At 42.9% G+C, this 13,589-nt stretch overlaps 1 protein-coding gene across 1 annotated transcript in view; it reads left to right on the forward strand.

Annotated features, from left to right (window-relative positions):
- Nucleotides 1-2,354: 2,354 nt before the first annotated feature.
- kndc1 (kinase non-catalytic C-lobe domain containing 1) overlaps nucleotides 2,355-13,589 on the forward strand; it is a 50,952-nt gene continuing 39,717 nt past the window's right edge. Inside the window, exons 1-3 of the mRNA XM_008286668.1 lie at nucleotides 2,355-2,663; nucleotides 9,032-9,230; nucleotides 12,980-13,038. Of these exons, the coding sequence (XP_008284890.1) occupies nucleotides 2,559-2,663; nucleotides 9,032-9,230; nucleotides 12,980-13,038 (363 nt within the window). The 5' untranslated portion in view covers nucleotides 2,355-2,558. The remainder of the gene's footprint in view (nucleotides 2,664-9,031; nucleotides 9,231-12,979; nucleotides 13,039-13,589) is intronic.

Here is a 13,589-nt window from a genome sequence, read left to right on the forward strand (position 1 = left end):
ACATCTGCGTACATCCATAGTCCCAAAAGGACAAATCCTATCGACTGAATTGATTCCCGAGCCTTTCATCTGCCGCCTTCTTTAGGTCAGACGTTTCATTTATGCAGTCCTTTTTAAGATGATGGCAGCCTCTCAAAGCCTTGAGTTTGGCTGCACTGTGTGAGTACGGTTATGCAACAAGATGAAGGAAAAGCCAACAAAATGTCAAAAACATTATGAACAACATGTTTATGATCGAGTCAACATTTTGGACAGTGGCATTGTTGAAAGCCTTCCAGACTGTACTCCCAGAATGTTTCCCAGATCTTAAAAATAAGAACAATGGAATAAAATAGCCCTAAATCTATTCATCTGTCGTTTTATTCGTACAGTAACGCGCTCCAAAATAGGATGATATCACTGAGCAAAAAGGAAAGTGATTCATGTTGGGGGGTTTTCAGTGTGATTCAAGCAGCACATCAACTTTATTCTACTTGGCACTTGTGCATTTTGTGTGATGGCGCACCACAGAGAACACAACAGTTACAGGGGTTTCATTGGAGGTATCTAGTGGCAGCTGGCTGGCTAATTTACTACGGCAAGACTTGATGGACGTAATGGATGTTATGGATATAAGAAGGTTTTTCAGAGAGGAGGTAGAATTCTCTCATGTTGGATCAGCTGTGGGTTTTCAGTGTTTTTTTAATCAGCAACAGATTTGTATTCGCTATTTATTTGGAAGGTTTGATAACTAGTTGATGAGATCACCTCTGTGTTATATAAACTGCACAGTTTTTATCTCATGTGGTTAATTTATCATCCGAACTGAAGTCACCTCGTATTGTTTTTCTGTCATTATTACGATGAAACCACGTGTTTGTGTCGACGGGAAAATGTTGAGTTTTTGTCAGCTTTTTGTCTCAGTTAATGGGATTAAAACCAAATGTAAGAAGTTCCTACAGAATTGTGTTATGAGACCTGTGATGGACTGGTAACCTGTCCAGGTGTCCACTGCCTTCACCCTAACTCGGCTGGGATAGACTCCAGCCCCCCGCGATATTAACCGAGGATAAAGCGGTGTGTAGATAATGGATGGATGGATGTTATGGGACTTTATGGGTAAAATTCTTCTTCTCACCAGAGACAATTTAAAGAATCAGAATTAGGGATGTCTGATATTGGCTTTTTTGCCAATATCCGATATTGTCCAACTCTCAATTTCCGATTCCGATATCAGTCGATACCGATATGTTTGCTACTGCAGCCACACTTGTTTACACACTTCACGATGCAGTTTGATGTCATCATCATTTGTGCGCTGGTAAATGCCGGTGAAATCCAGGCATGATTCTATCAGTCAGGCAAAAAAAAAACCCCAAAAACTATAACGATATTGACAGATATCACATTTTTACGCCAATATCGGGCCGATAATCAGAATCAAAATCAATTTTATTCGCCAAGTTTGTACACGTAAATAAGGAATTTGACTCTGGTGAATCCAAGTTAAAGGATCGGTCACTCAAATTGCCATAAAAACAAAAACTATTGTTCCAAATTAAGATGAGCATAAGTAATGTATAAGATGTACCAGTCTCTCTCTATGTGGTAGCAGAAGTGTGGCTCAGTGGTTCCCAAAGGTTTTTGTCATCGGGCTTATCTTTACATATGATTATCGCCGGAAATCATCATAAATATAACTCTAACTGCAGGGCACACAGTTGGAGAATTACTGCTCTGGCTCCCTGCTTTAGTCAGATATTAATGTGGATCATGGGCTCAGCATGGAGAGAAAGAGGGATGACTTTACCTAGAACACAGTGTCTCACATTTTAGAATCATTTTACCCTGTTACAACTTGAAAATGGTTCAGTTATGAGGTTGGAATCTTTTTCAAGGTCCTTTTCCTTCCAATCTCCCTTTATCAGATGGGATACTGCAGTAGTGAACCTCTAGTCCCAGGAGCATTGGGATAATTGTGACCTAACTTTGCAGAGGCACAGATGTTGGGAGTACAAGTGACAGACCGAGGGAAGGGAGAGTACATCTGCGTGCACACATTGATGCCATGATGGCTCAAGCAGAGCCAGATCACGGGGGAACGAGCGGAGATAATAAGGAGTAAGTGGTGGATGTGAGTCACTCAGACTGCGCTGTGAACGGAGGCGTGCGGCCAACTGTAGCTGTGACGGGGAGGGAGGATCCACGGAGCCGCGGCTCGGGATCAGCTCCAGCGTGTCGCCTGTGCGCGTGTGTGCGTGTGCGCGTGTGCGTGTGTATGTGTGTGTGAGGAGGTGTGGTAGTCATGACAGCCTCACACAGCCTCCAGCTCCTCCGCTGTCAGTAGCTCCCTGCACGCTTTGCGGACGCGTCGCCGTTTTTTTTTTTTTTATTCTTTCCCCCTCCGGTCGTTCGTGGAGCTCAACGTCCCGCAGCGAGCGTCAGCTGGACCGCAGCGAACCTCGTCGGTGCTCGGCCAGCGCTCGGAGCTCAGGCATGTCCTCCGTCTCGGCTGCTGTCTGGGCCGACCATCGCTTCACTACTTGAAGAGAGAGGGGGGTGAAATCAAAGTTGGTGCAATGGAGACTTGTGGGAGCGATGCGGCGGTCACATACTTGGGGAAAGCTGAGGACAGAGACGGATATTATGATCTGGAGCATCTGCCTCCTCTGCTGGAGGATGAGGTGAGCCTGGAGCAAGTTAGAAATGAATAGTGGGGGTTTATCTCGATTGTTTTCACTGATTTTAAATCATATGTTGGGGAAACAGGCAGCCTAAATGACTCTAACACATGACATGACACCTACCAGATGCTGTCTTCAGTCCTTTAAAGCTGTCACTTGAATACTGAGGAAGACTTTATGATGCTTAATCTGCTTAGGATGGAAAGTCAGTTGGAGATGCTTTCTCAGGGCCTTCTTGGAGCGTTTGCTTGTATCTTTGCCAAACCAAGACTTTGAATTGGTCTGTTCATTGTGTACATGTCTGCAGAGATCAGAAGAAGAAAGCATTCTTCATGTGCTGCCTCACTGTCTGACAGTCTAAACTTCTCGCTGTGTTTATTGGCAGAGTTATAACTTCAGTCAAAATGTGCTGTAAATAATACGAAAAGTCGACAAGTCCAGATGTATTAGCAGCAGTATGTCATGTACTTATGAAAGGTAAAGGACTCGGTTCAGGAGCGCCGTCTAGTTCTTGGACCCTTATCACATGGTAAATCCTAGATCTGGCTCAGATGATTATTAAAGAGACATATTGTAGGATCGGAGAAGTTTAGAAGGTATATCACTCTTGACATCCATCCATTCATCATCTATATCCTACGGTATGTCTTGAGGCGCAGGAGTCTATCCCAGCTGACACCGAATGAGAGGCTACACAGGTCCATCACAGGGCTAAACCAGACAGATCAAACATGCACACTCATGACCTACAAGCAATGTAGAATCACCAGTTTTCGTGTCTTTGGACTGCATCCAGAGAGAACTTGCGCAACTGCAGGGAGAGCATGAAAACTCTGCACAGGAAACCCCCCAGAACCTTCTTACTATGAGGTAACAGTATTAACCACTGCATCACCATCCAGACTTCTCTTTATTTGTATCATATCACAAGCTAAAAACGAGCACTGTTTAAAGGTGTCACTGTTATGTTTTAGAGTTAATTCTATCTGAAATGTAATGGAGTGGCCCCGTAAAGCAGCATAAATTGGAAATACTACACTACAGTAGTGGATGACATCACCCCGATGGGTTTAACTTAATTGGCAGGATAAACCTTTGTGGGCAACTGTTTTTGTATTGTTGCTGTATAATCCCATTTAAAGTGACAGCTGTAACATTTAAATGCGAGGGCAGATGTTTTTCAACAGAAATACCACTACAGAGCTATTTCTGGGTTCACAGTTTTTCAAGCTGTTCTTACAACAGTTTGTCAAGCCCCCTATGCGCTGTACATTGGGTCAGTTTTTGTTCCATCTGTACATTATGTACTGGTCAACAAGACGTCCATTTCTTACAAGCATCCAGTGGAAGTGATGGGGATGAAATCTGCAGTCCTCTGTGTAGAAATGTACTTCAGATTTAATCACAGTTAAAATGCTGTCTCAGTTGTGGATGAGTGTTTCTTTGTTGAGCTCAAACAATGAAGACTTTTGCCAAGAAGGCTATAACTTTGGAAGATGCTGACTTCATTAGTGAAATGAGTCTGTCATAGTAGCCTGAAATGAGCTGAATACATGCTGGAGGGAACACTACAGCGCTGTGGATATCGCCACTGACACAACACACACATTCATTACCAGTATGAACAGGAGAAATAGCAAGTAAACCTGTTTGTAATGTTTTCATGGGCACTAGATCTGTAAATAGTCAACCTGTCCTCTAACCTCTGGCCTCTGAGTCTCTTGCCAACCAGCTGGAGAGCAGTGACCCTCCCTCAGACCCACTGTTCCTCTCAGACCCACTGTGCAAAGACATGCAACACACCGGCAGCCTCATCAGAACCTTAGAGCTCCGAGGCAAACTTATATAGGACAGCAAATTTAACTTGAGGGGGGTGAGAGAGACTAGCGTTCCCCTGCACTGTTCTCAAGGGAAGCTGTCTATTTATGGGGCTGCTGCTGCTACTGCTGCTGCTGCTGCTTGAAGTGGTACTTTTCTGCCCTGTAATCGCGCTCTACCCCACTTGATCGCATCAATATGCTTTGTTCGCTATCTGCCGCAGCCCTCCTGCTCCTACAAGACAGTCGTAAATTTAAACTGATAGATTCTTCACACTCAGTCAGTGACAGCAGAGCTGTTGAATATCAGAGGATACATGCAATAAAACTTTCACAGTTACAGAAAAGATAAGAAAAACTCCGCTGGGGTGTCATAAATTTTTCAAAAAGTGTAAAGTTCATGGTAGTTAAAGTGCTTGATATAGTGTTTGACAATCGCTGCTTTGTGATGCGCCCCACGCTCCCCTCTTCCACCCCTCCGTCTCAGTTAAGGCCAGCTTTTGTGTTGTCTTGCAAACCGGACAGAGGATCCTGTAATTGTCAGACCGCAGCATTATGCAGGATGCTGCATGGAATCTCTGAGATCACTGCATCTGCCTGGATAATGGGGCCATTTGGTAAATAGTGGATCACAGATGATGTTGTGTGTTCATGTGGGTGTGTCGATTCCCTCCATGAAATTAAAGTGTGTGTGTGTGCTGCATGTATGTGTGGGATGCTGTGTGCTTAGTGCACCAAATGTCAAGTCCAAATTTTCTCCTGCTAGCTTCAAAATTAGGCCACCGTATCTAATGACAGTCAGTATATCATGTGATGCCTTCAGATGTAGCAGATTGTCTTTAAAATGAGATCATACTTTCGCCTTAAGTTTGAATTCACTTAAAGATTAAAGCTATTTTCCAAAGAAGAATGATGACTTTTGAAAGTTTTTATTGCCTACTTCACAAAGCTTTGATTCTCTATGAAGATTAATATGTGGAACTTTGCCAGTTAGTATCATCACATCAGTTTGTACTTCAGTCAAAGTCAGACAGTCAACATGTCTGATGTCTGGGAGTAAGTTCAGCCAAACAAGTTGGGCCATGCTGCTACAGTTTATACACACGATTCATCCTGTGAGATGATTAAAAGTGTGTTCACGTGTAAAAACATTACACTGTTGCTAGAGAGGTAATTATCTCTTTAAGGCCCGCTCCATTCAAAAATACGTTTTTGCTTGTTGTTGCTTAACTTGAGTACAGTATGAGCCTGACTGCAGACTGCTAGTGGGGGTAAAATTCTCATCTTTAGTCTGAAGATGTGTGTGGGCAGAATTTGCAACATCATGTGTAGTTTGAAAGCCTTTTGTAGTCTCATATGGTCAACAGTTGAACTGCATACTGTGTGATGTGGAATACTGAGGTTTCCTGAGCACATCAAGCTGAAACCTCTTGGCCTGAAAAAAAAAAACACAAAGTAACAAAAACTGCAGTTTCTCAAATGTCCACTGGAGGCTGCCTCCAAAGTGAGTCAGTCCCCATGGACCCCCATGTTAATATGTAAAACTTTCCAGCAGAAATAAACATGTTGGCAGCCTGGCATAAACAACTTATTATTCTCTGCAGCTAAATTTCTCGTTCATGACGACTGTAAGGGAGTACATTTTTATATAACTCCCCCATTTAGATTGAAATAAGGAGTAAAGTTTTGCATGATTAAGGGTATGCCTGCTTTGAATGACATGTGGGTTGACCTGCCTCCACTACAGCTCATTTTTAAATTAGCTGGAAGTTGAACCTTGGTTATATTCCCTATTGACACATTGTTGTTGTTATTACAACTTTCTAGTCCACTTCCACTGGGAAGACTCTGTTCTATACATGCTTACTCAGTAAACTTTTATGTATTCCATGATTGTGTGAGTAGTGAGAAGTACTGGACTGCACACAGGCATCCACAGAACAGTCTGCACAGATGTTGACATTTTTGTCACGCAGACTGTCGTGGACTTGCAGAAAGTATAACGCTGCCGTTAGGTGGAGTCAGACATTGCCGAGATAACGATTGCTGAAACCACCACACTGGTGAGCAGCTTCAACACCACTGCTCAGGAAATCTGTGGGTGACTTCATGGAGGGTTCACACTTGAACTTGTTCTATGGCACTTATCTAGATTGTTTTCTCCTGACTAGATCCTTGCGTGTGTTGTATCCGCTCTCAGATGTAAGTCGCTTTGGGTAAAAGTGTCTGCTAAATGACATTGTAGAATTGTAGGGTTTGTCATATTAAGTAAATAGTGCACATACAGAAAAATGACTTGTCTGTCACATATGAGACATCTTATGTCTGGTATTAAACTTTTTAAATGAGCAATGTTTTCACATTTGGTGATTTTGCAGTAAGCACGTATCAGACTCTCAGTCTTAATATTGTTTGGGGGGTGAGTTTTAATAGCTTAATATTTATTGTTTGGTTTGGTTCTTTTTTGTCATTAAACAACCCACACATAACACCCTGCTCCAGGTCCGTCTCTTTTCTTTCTTTGTCTTTAAATAAAAAGTTTTGGCACCTGTTTCTAAAAGCTTGTAGCAGATACCAGAAGCTGTTCCAAATTCCAACCCCCACGCGTTAAAAACATTCAGATCCAAAAGCTTTTCGACTGTACCTAGTGTTGTACTTCAAGTACCTGTTAGATGTCTGGTGCCTGGCCATGACCTGACACATGACTTGCTATAAAATACTAAACCTTCTGAGCAATTCTTGACGAATTTAACGATTTCACAATCCCGGTCCTGTCTTGTGATTTAACCCCTAAAAACTCATCTGTGTGTATTAAAGTTACCATACAAAGTTTTCTTTCCTTTAAAATAATCCATTCCTACTTTAAAATGTCTTAAATGTAACTCTATACCATTCTGTTCTCTAGAATGTGCAGATCTATGGAGTCCATCAAGTCTCTCTTTCCACTCACTTCTGTCTGCTCACCACAGCCTGAGCACACCAGCTCACCCATGGCTCTGCTCAAACACTGTAAGGACAGTCTACGCTGCACAGTAGCGACTCAGTGTGTTGGAGTAATTCCGCCACACATGTGTAAACCTGAAAACAATTCTAAAGAAGAAGAATGATAGAGAAAGCCTGACCCTGCATGCTGACAGGACTGGTTCCTTAGGTTGAAACCCTGGAAGTCTCTATTTGTTTTTGAAACTATCATTAGTACACTGTATTTTAAAGGTGGAACAGCTCAGTATTGGCTTGTTGATCTTTAGTCCCATTTCAAAACACTGTTGCACTAGCAATGATACCCACAGACGATATTTGTTCAGACATATAGCATTTTCTTGTGACTGACATGAAGAAATAATCTTTTAAAAGTGATAGACAGGAATTAGATTTACTATACAGGAGATGCCAGATACATTCTGATTATACAACCTGACGTCTGTCCTTTAATTGTAACTGCACCCGGGGTTCGCTTTAATAATCTGTTTTGAGCAGGTTTAATATTTGAGGATGGGTTCAATTTTACTTAAGTAAATTGTCCATTAATCATGTATCCAGGAAAGGAGCGATTAGTCACTGAGTCTGTACAGTTCAAATTTATTGCCGTGCAAGCAGTGATGTATTTACAGAAGTGTTGCATCAATGTGATGAATTGCCTTGATTTCATCATAAAATATTGCTATTGCCCTGATACAGACTATAAAACAAAATCAAATTTAGACACCAAAATTGTTAATACATCCTTGTCATCCAACCTCTTGCACCTTCTGCAATAAGCGTCTATTTAAGCTGCCATGCTGCTGCTGCTGCTGCATCACTACTGTGCTGTGACACACATGAATCCACCTCATCGTCCACCTGTAGGATTTAGTTTCTCCAGGCTTTCAGTAAAAACTTTGTCCCCGTCGTTCTCTGCCGTCCCCCCCGTGCAGCTTCGGAGTAATGAGGTCGGAGCCCTAACGGCGAACTTGAACTTTGCGCACTCTCTATTTACATTTTAATAAATCCGTTTCGCTTGAGCTGGCTGAGTGAAATGCAGTTGAGAGCGGGAGGTGTTTGCCGGTGCATTGAGATGCTCACGGGGAACTCGGAAATATGTGAAAAGTGCTCTGCCTGCTGCTCTCTTTGGCTGTACATTAAATGATATGCTTTCCAAAGAGTCCCGTTTACATTTTCACAAAAAAATAAAACTAAACTTGCTGAATCATTGGATTAGAACTGTGTCGAGCTTTATTAAAGTTGCCACTCTAACCTGACTTGGAAGTTTTTGTTTTCTGCGTTGATGCCTCCTTGTGTCCTTTTGAAATACCAACAAACAGCTGGCCTGTTAAGTAGCTACAAGCTAATGGAGAGTTTAACAAAAGGCTGGACTGTGCTCAGGGCAGGTAATTAGTAAAGAGCACAGAGAACTCCTAGTTAACATTTGCCCTTAGACGCACTGTATTAAACCGGAGCACTGATGCACATCCTGCCTCTCAGAAGTTGTCGAGATTTTTTTTTTTAACGTGATAATTATGCACAGTGCCTTTACCTGAACATACTTGTGTATGTGTGTGTGTTCTTCTACAGGAGAACGTGTCTCTGGCAGACATCCTCTCTCTGCGGGACAGCTGTCTGTCTGAGGAGGAGGTGTGGGCGGTGTGTGCAGAGTGCGTTCTGGCCCTGCAGAGCATCAGACCCTCCCACCTCTTCCACACCCTGTGCATAACACCAGACACTCTGGCCTTCAACGCCCATGGGAATGTCTGCTTCATGGAGCTGCTCAGCGGTGAGTCCACAACACAGATGCACTACTTGTTGTATTGGACATTTATACACTTGATTGTAGACACTTTTGTGTTTGCATTGATGCTGCATTATCTTGGAAAAAAACCTAACATTGCAATATTTTGTTTGTTGTTTTTCATCGTACAATATGAAAAAAAATACAAGAGTTTTCCACCAGATGGATTGAATAACTCTATTTAGAGAGAATGAATCATTCTAGAATGATTGAGGCGATTTCGTGGAGGAGTGCATCTGCACCGAAAATAACTATTATTCTAAAAAAAAAAAAAAAAGAAGGCTGAAAATCTGTTTGGAACCTTTCTCATATGGTGCAACAGGCATCCAGGATAGTTTTCTGCTTTGGATTGCATTTAGATGTGGATTTGTCATGCAGAGCTTTGAAGTGCTGATTTAGAAAGTCAAACAGATAAGTTGTGTTGCAAGACAATGCTGACATGGAATCTGTTCTTGGTCAACATCGATGTTTGTAAAGCTGAAATATTTCCATTGTGTTGCGGCTTTTTTTTTTTTTTTTTGCAGCCACATCTTCATTTTGAACATTTCTCTCTTTTTTTCCATTCATTTCACTGTACAAAACAAAACCCAGTGTATCTAAGAACCCTTAAATCCTAGCAAATGATGTTTTATCTGACAGATTTTCCTGTAGATTAGTACTAGAAAATGCTGCTTTTTGTATAAAGCAGCAATAAAAGCTCTAACATAATGCGTTTGAATTAATTTGCCTCACTTCACATTGCATTTCCTGTGACGTGACTGTTATGCATGTGCACATTGCCGAGTCAATGCTGAAACAAAATGCTGTGCAAGCCCTAGTTTGCAGGATATTTTGTGTGTTATCCTCAGATACAGGATTTGACTTGTACACAGCCAGTGTCTGGGCTGTTAAATCCTACACACGACTGATCCGGATGACAGCTGAACCTTCTACAGACACAAAGAAGAAATTGTTTTTTAGAAAAAGTGAATACGTAACAGATTAGATCAGAACTGCATTGCAGAGTTTAAAGGTGAGGTTGTCTCTTAACTGCAGCTTGAGCTTCGACTCAGAGAGAAGCCAACGTTTTCTCTCCAGTGATTTGTTGCCTTGATCTGTATCAGTTTCAATTTGCAAACTCCCTCCTGAAAATACTCCGTCAGTGTCGTCTCGCTGCGTCTGCGAGGCTTCGTCGAGGTCTGCAGGTCTGCCCTGGTTTGCACAGACGGCATCTTTCTCCTTCACAGTGTTTTAAGGCCGAATGACATCGAATGAAAAACATCCTCTCAGGAATTATTATCACTTACGCAACCATTTAAGCATATGTGGCTGCACACAGTGTAGCACCTATTCCATGCCCTGCTGCCAAACATCAGAAATTGATAAGCATTGATTAGATGACCGGAGTTAGAGTTGCCAGGGGGATCGTTGTTGTGGTAACAGCCTAGCTAGCCTATCAGCAGTCGACCTGCTCTGCTCACACACTCACACAATACACAGCCGGCATGCCATCCGTTAAAGGGTTGCTTTCATTTTTTTTATTATTCTATTTTTTTTTTTTATCTCCACACGGATCTTCCGTCAGTGATACAGACACTTTGAAGCCATGTTTTGATTACTCTGTCAGCTAAAATTCTTCACAGGCTCGTTTGTTGTCATGCTTTATCGGATTGTGTTCAGTCCGTCGGCTGTGATTCATTCTGCGGGAAGAGAAAGAAACTGCAGTGCCCACAGTGCCCTTCGTGTGTTAGCAGCACATGCTGAACAGAGCGCATCTGTATCATTAATCATAACTCTGCAGCTTAGCTTTACTTGCTGCGCAGTTTCCCCATTGATTCCTTTTAATTGAATTGTTTGTGCGATGAAATTTCAAGCTGACGTGCACTATAGTGGTCAACCCTGCGCTCGCACGCGGCCAGGCCTCCCCGTAACGCCGCCGCCGCTTCACACAGTGACCTTGAGGGCTGTGATGATGGATCTCGGGGAGAATAGCAGTTGCCACAGTGACTCATCAATACTGCTCATTTCAGCTGATTAATTACTGCAGTAATACCAGGAAGGTTGGTCGTATGAGACAGTGGGTGTTGCTGCACTGGTGGCAGCACCAAAAAGCACCCAGCCAGAGTAACAAAATGTCCTCTAAATGCTAATTTTCCCACGAGGTTCAGCATCGCAAGCTGTTCCGTTTGTGATGAGACGGTACCGGCTGCGCTCTGCTGGAAGTACGTTCAGCCTGTTTGGAGAGTGTTTAAATCTCTGATATTGCTCAGTTCATTCTACCTGTTGTGCTGAAACGTTGTAGGCATACATGACTCACCAAGCTCTCACCATCACCCTGGAGGCAACTGCGTCATTGACAACGGCTGCCTTTCCTTCTCTTATTCAATGCCTATTTCACTGCTACACTTTTTCCCCGACTACAAAGAGTCTGAACGTCTTGTCCTCCTTTCTTCCTCCTCCTGTCCGTTCTTTTTTCCGTCACGTTTGTTTGAACTGTCAACCTGTTTGAGAGGAGATGAACAAAGGAGGGGAGGTGAGGTGAGGAAAGGACTGAAAAAGAGTGGAGAGGATAGAAAAGGAATGACAGGAGGGAAAGAAAATAGAAGAAAAAAATGAAAGAAAATGAGAGGCAAGGAATGGAAAAAGAAGAGAAAAAGAGGAAGTTAAAGGAGTTAAGAAAGGAAATGAACAGGGAAAATTTAAAGGAGAAAAGAGGGAAAGGACAGAGGTGAGGAGAGTAAAAGAGAGGGAGGAAAGAAGGAAGGATAGGAGGGAAGTAAAGAGAAGATGAGAGGAGAAAAGAAGAAATGAAAGAATAGGACAAGACAAGAAAAATCAAACAGCACAAGTGGAGAGAAAAGAAAGGAATATGAGGAAAGGAAAGAACAATGTAAAAGAAATGAAGATAAGCGGAAATGAATTAAAGTAAGACAGACGAATGAGAGGGTGTAATATGAAAAACATGATGACAGATAAAGAGAAGATGGCAGGAATGGAAAGCAACAAGAGAAAGATAGGTGAGCAAAGGAACAAAAAAAGGAAGGAGATGGTAGTTTAAGAAAAATGAGGACAAGACAAAAAGTTAAGGAAGAGGAAATGAGAAGCAAGGGAACAAAGGAGGAAAGAAAAGAGGTGAGAATCTGAAGGACAATTAGAAGAAATAAAGGAAAAGAAAGAAGTGGAGACTGTCCTCTGTACACCCAGGAGGTGAGATCATAACTCCAGCAGACAAACCCAGAACTGTCATGACCCACTTTACTCCTCATTTTCCTCCCTCCTTCTCTCGTGTCCTTGCACAGTGGAGGGAGTGGACAGTGTGTTTGTGGTGATGTTTTCATGTATCCGTGTGTCCTGCTTGTTGCCGCTCGGCCTATTTCAGGAGGAGGAGGAAGAAGAAGAGGACGCGACGCCGCTCCTCTGTGCCTGCTTCATCCTCTGATCTGCAGATAGCTCCTGTCTTGTTTGTCAGGGATTATCTCTGACACATGAATTATGCAAATGAAGGGAAGCGGCTGCACCCGCTCACTGGACTGTTGTGGTTTAGCATGCCCGATACATATTCCACTCATTTGCATCTCATTAGGACGGATGCTTAGCAAGTAGGTTACAGTGCACGACTGCCGTGGCCATACATCACAGCGTTCACATCAATCCGCAAACGCGCTGTTTGTTCCTCTTTGATGAAATGATGATGCAGCGTGTGATTTACAGTCATGCTAAACGGTGCAGTTAATTGGTTTGTTTTTGACCCGCAGACGATCCAGAAGGCTCCTTTGTGCCTCCCGAGTTTGACAACACAGGCAGCACGTTTGAGGTGAGCGACGCCGAATCTTCTCACGGAATCTGTTGGAACACATTCTTTTGAGCGCGGGGAGTTTCTCTGCACGGCGCACAGTCAGGGGCACCTTGATGCTGTTTGCTGAGGGAGACTGTTTGTCTTTCCTCACCTGAAATAATCTCCCCCCTCCACCCCCACGCGAGCCGCCCACCAGGCTCAGCTCTGTCACCTCTATCTGATAATGTGGAACAGGGATGAGGCAATATTCTGACAGTGATCTTGTTTATTAAAAAAAAATGGGATTTGTTTTTTCTAGTTTTGGGCTATCGGTTCTGTCAGCAGTAAACAAGAAACACGAGCAAATCGGGCGATCAGACAGATTGTGTTCTTGGTGTTTTGGTTTTTTTGGTTCACCTCCAGATATGAGCAGATTTGACGATCTGGCTAAACCAGGGGTGTCCAATCCTGGTCCTCAAGGGCCACAATCCTGCATGTTTTAGATGTTTCCCTCTTCCAACACACCAGATTCAGGATCGCTATCAGGCTTCTGCAGAGCTTGATGATGAGCTGATCATGTGAATCAGGTG

The sequence above is a fragment of the Stegastes partitus genome, unplaced genomic scaffold, assembly GCF_000690725.1.
Source record: "Stegastes partitus isolate 25-593 unplaced genomic scaffold, Stegastes_partitus-1.0.2 Scaffold463, whole genome shotgun sequence".
Classification (NCBI taxonomy): Eukaryota; Metazoa; Chordata; class Actinopteri; family Pomacentridae; genus Stegastes; species Stegastes partitus.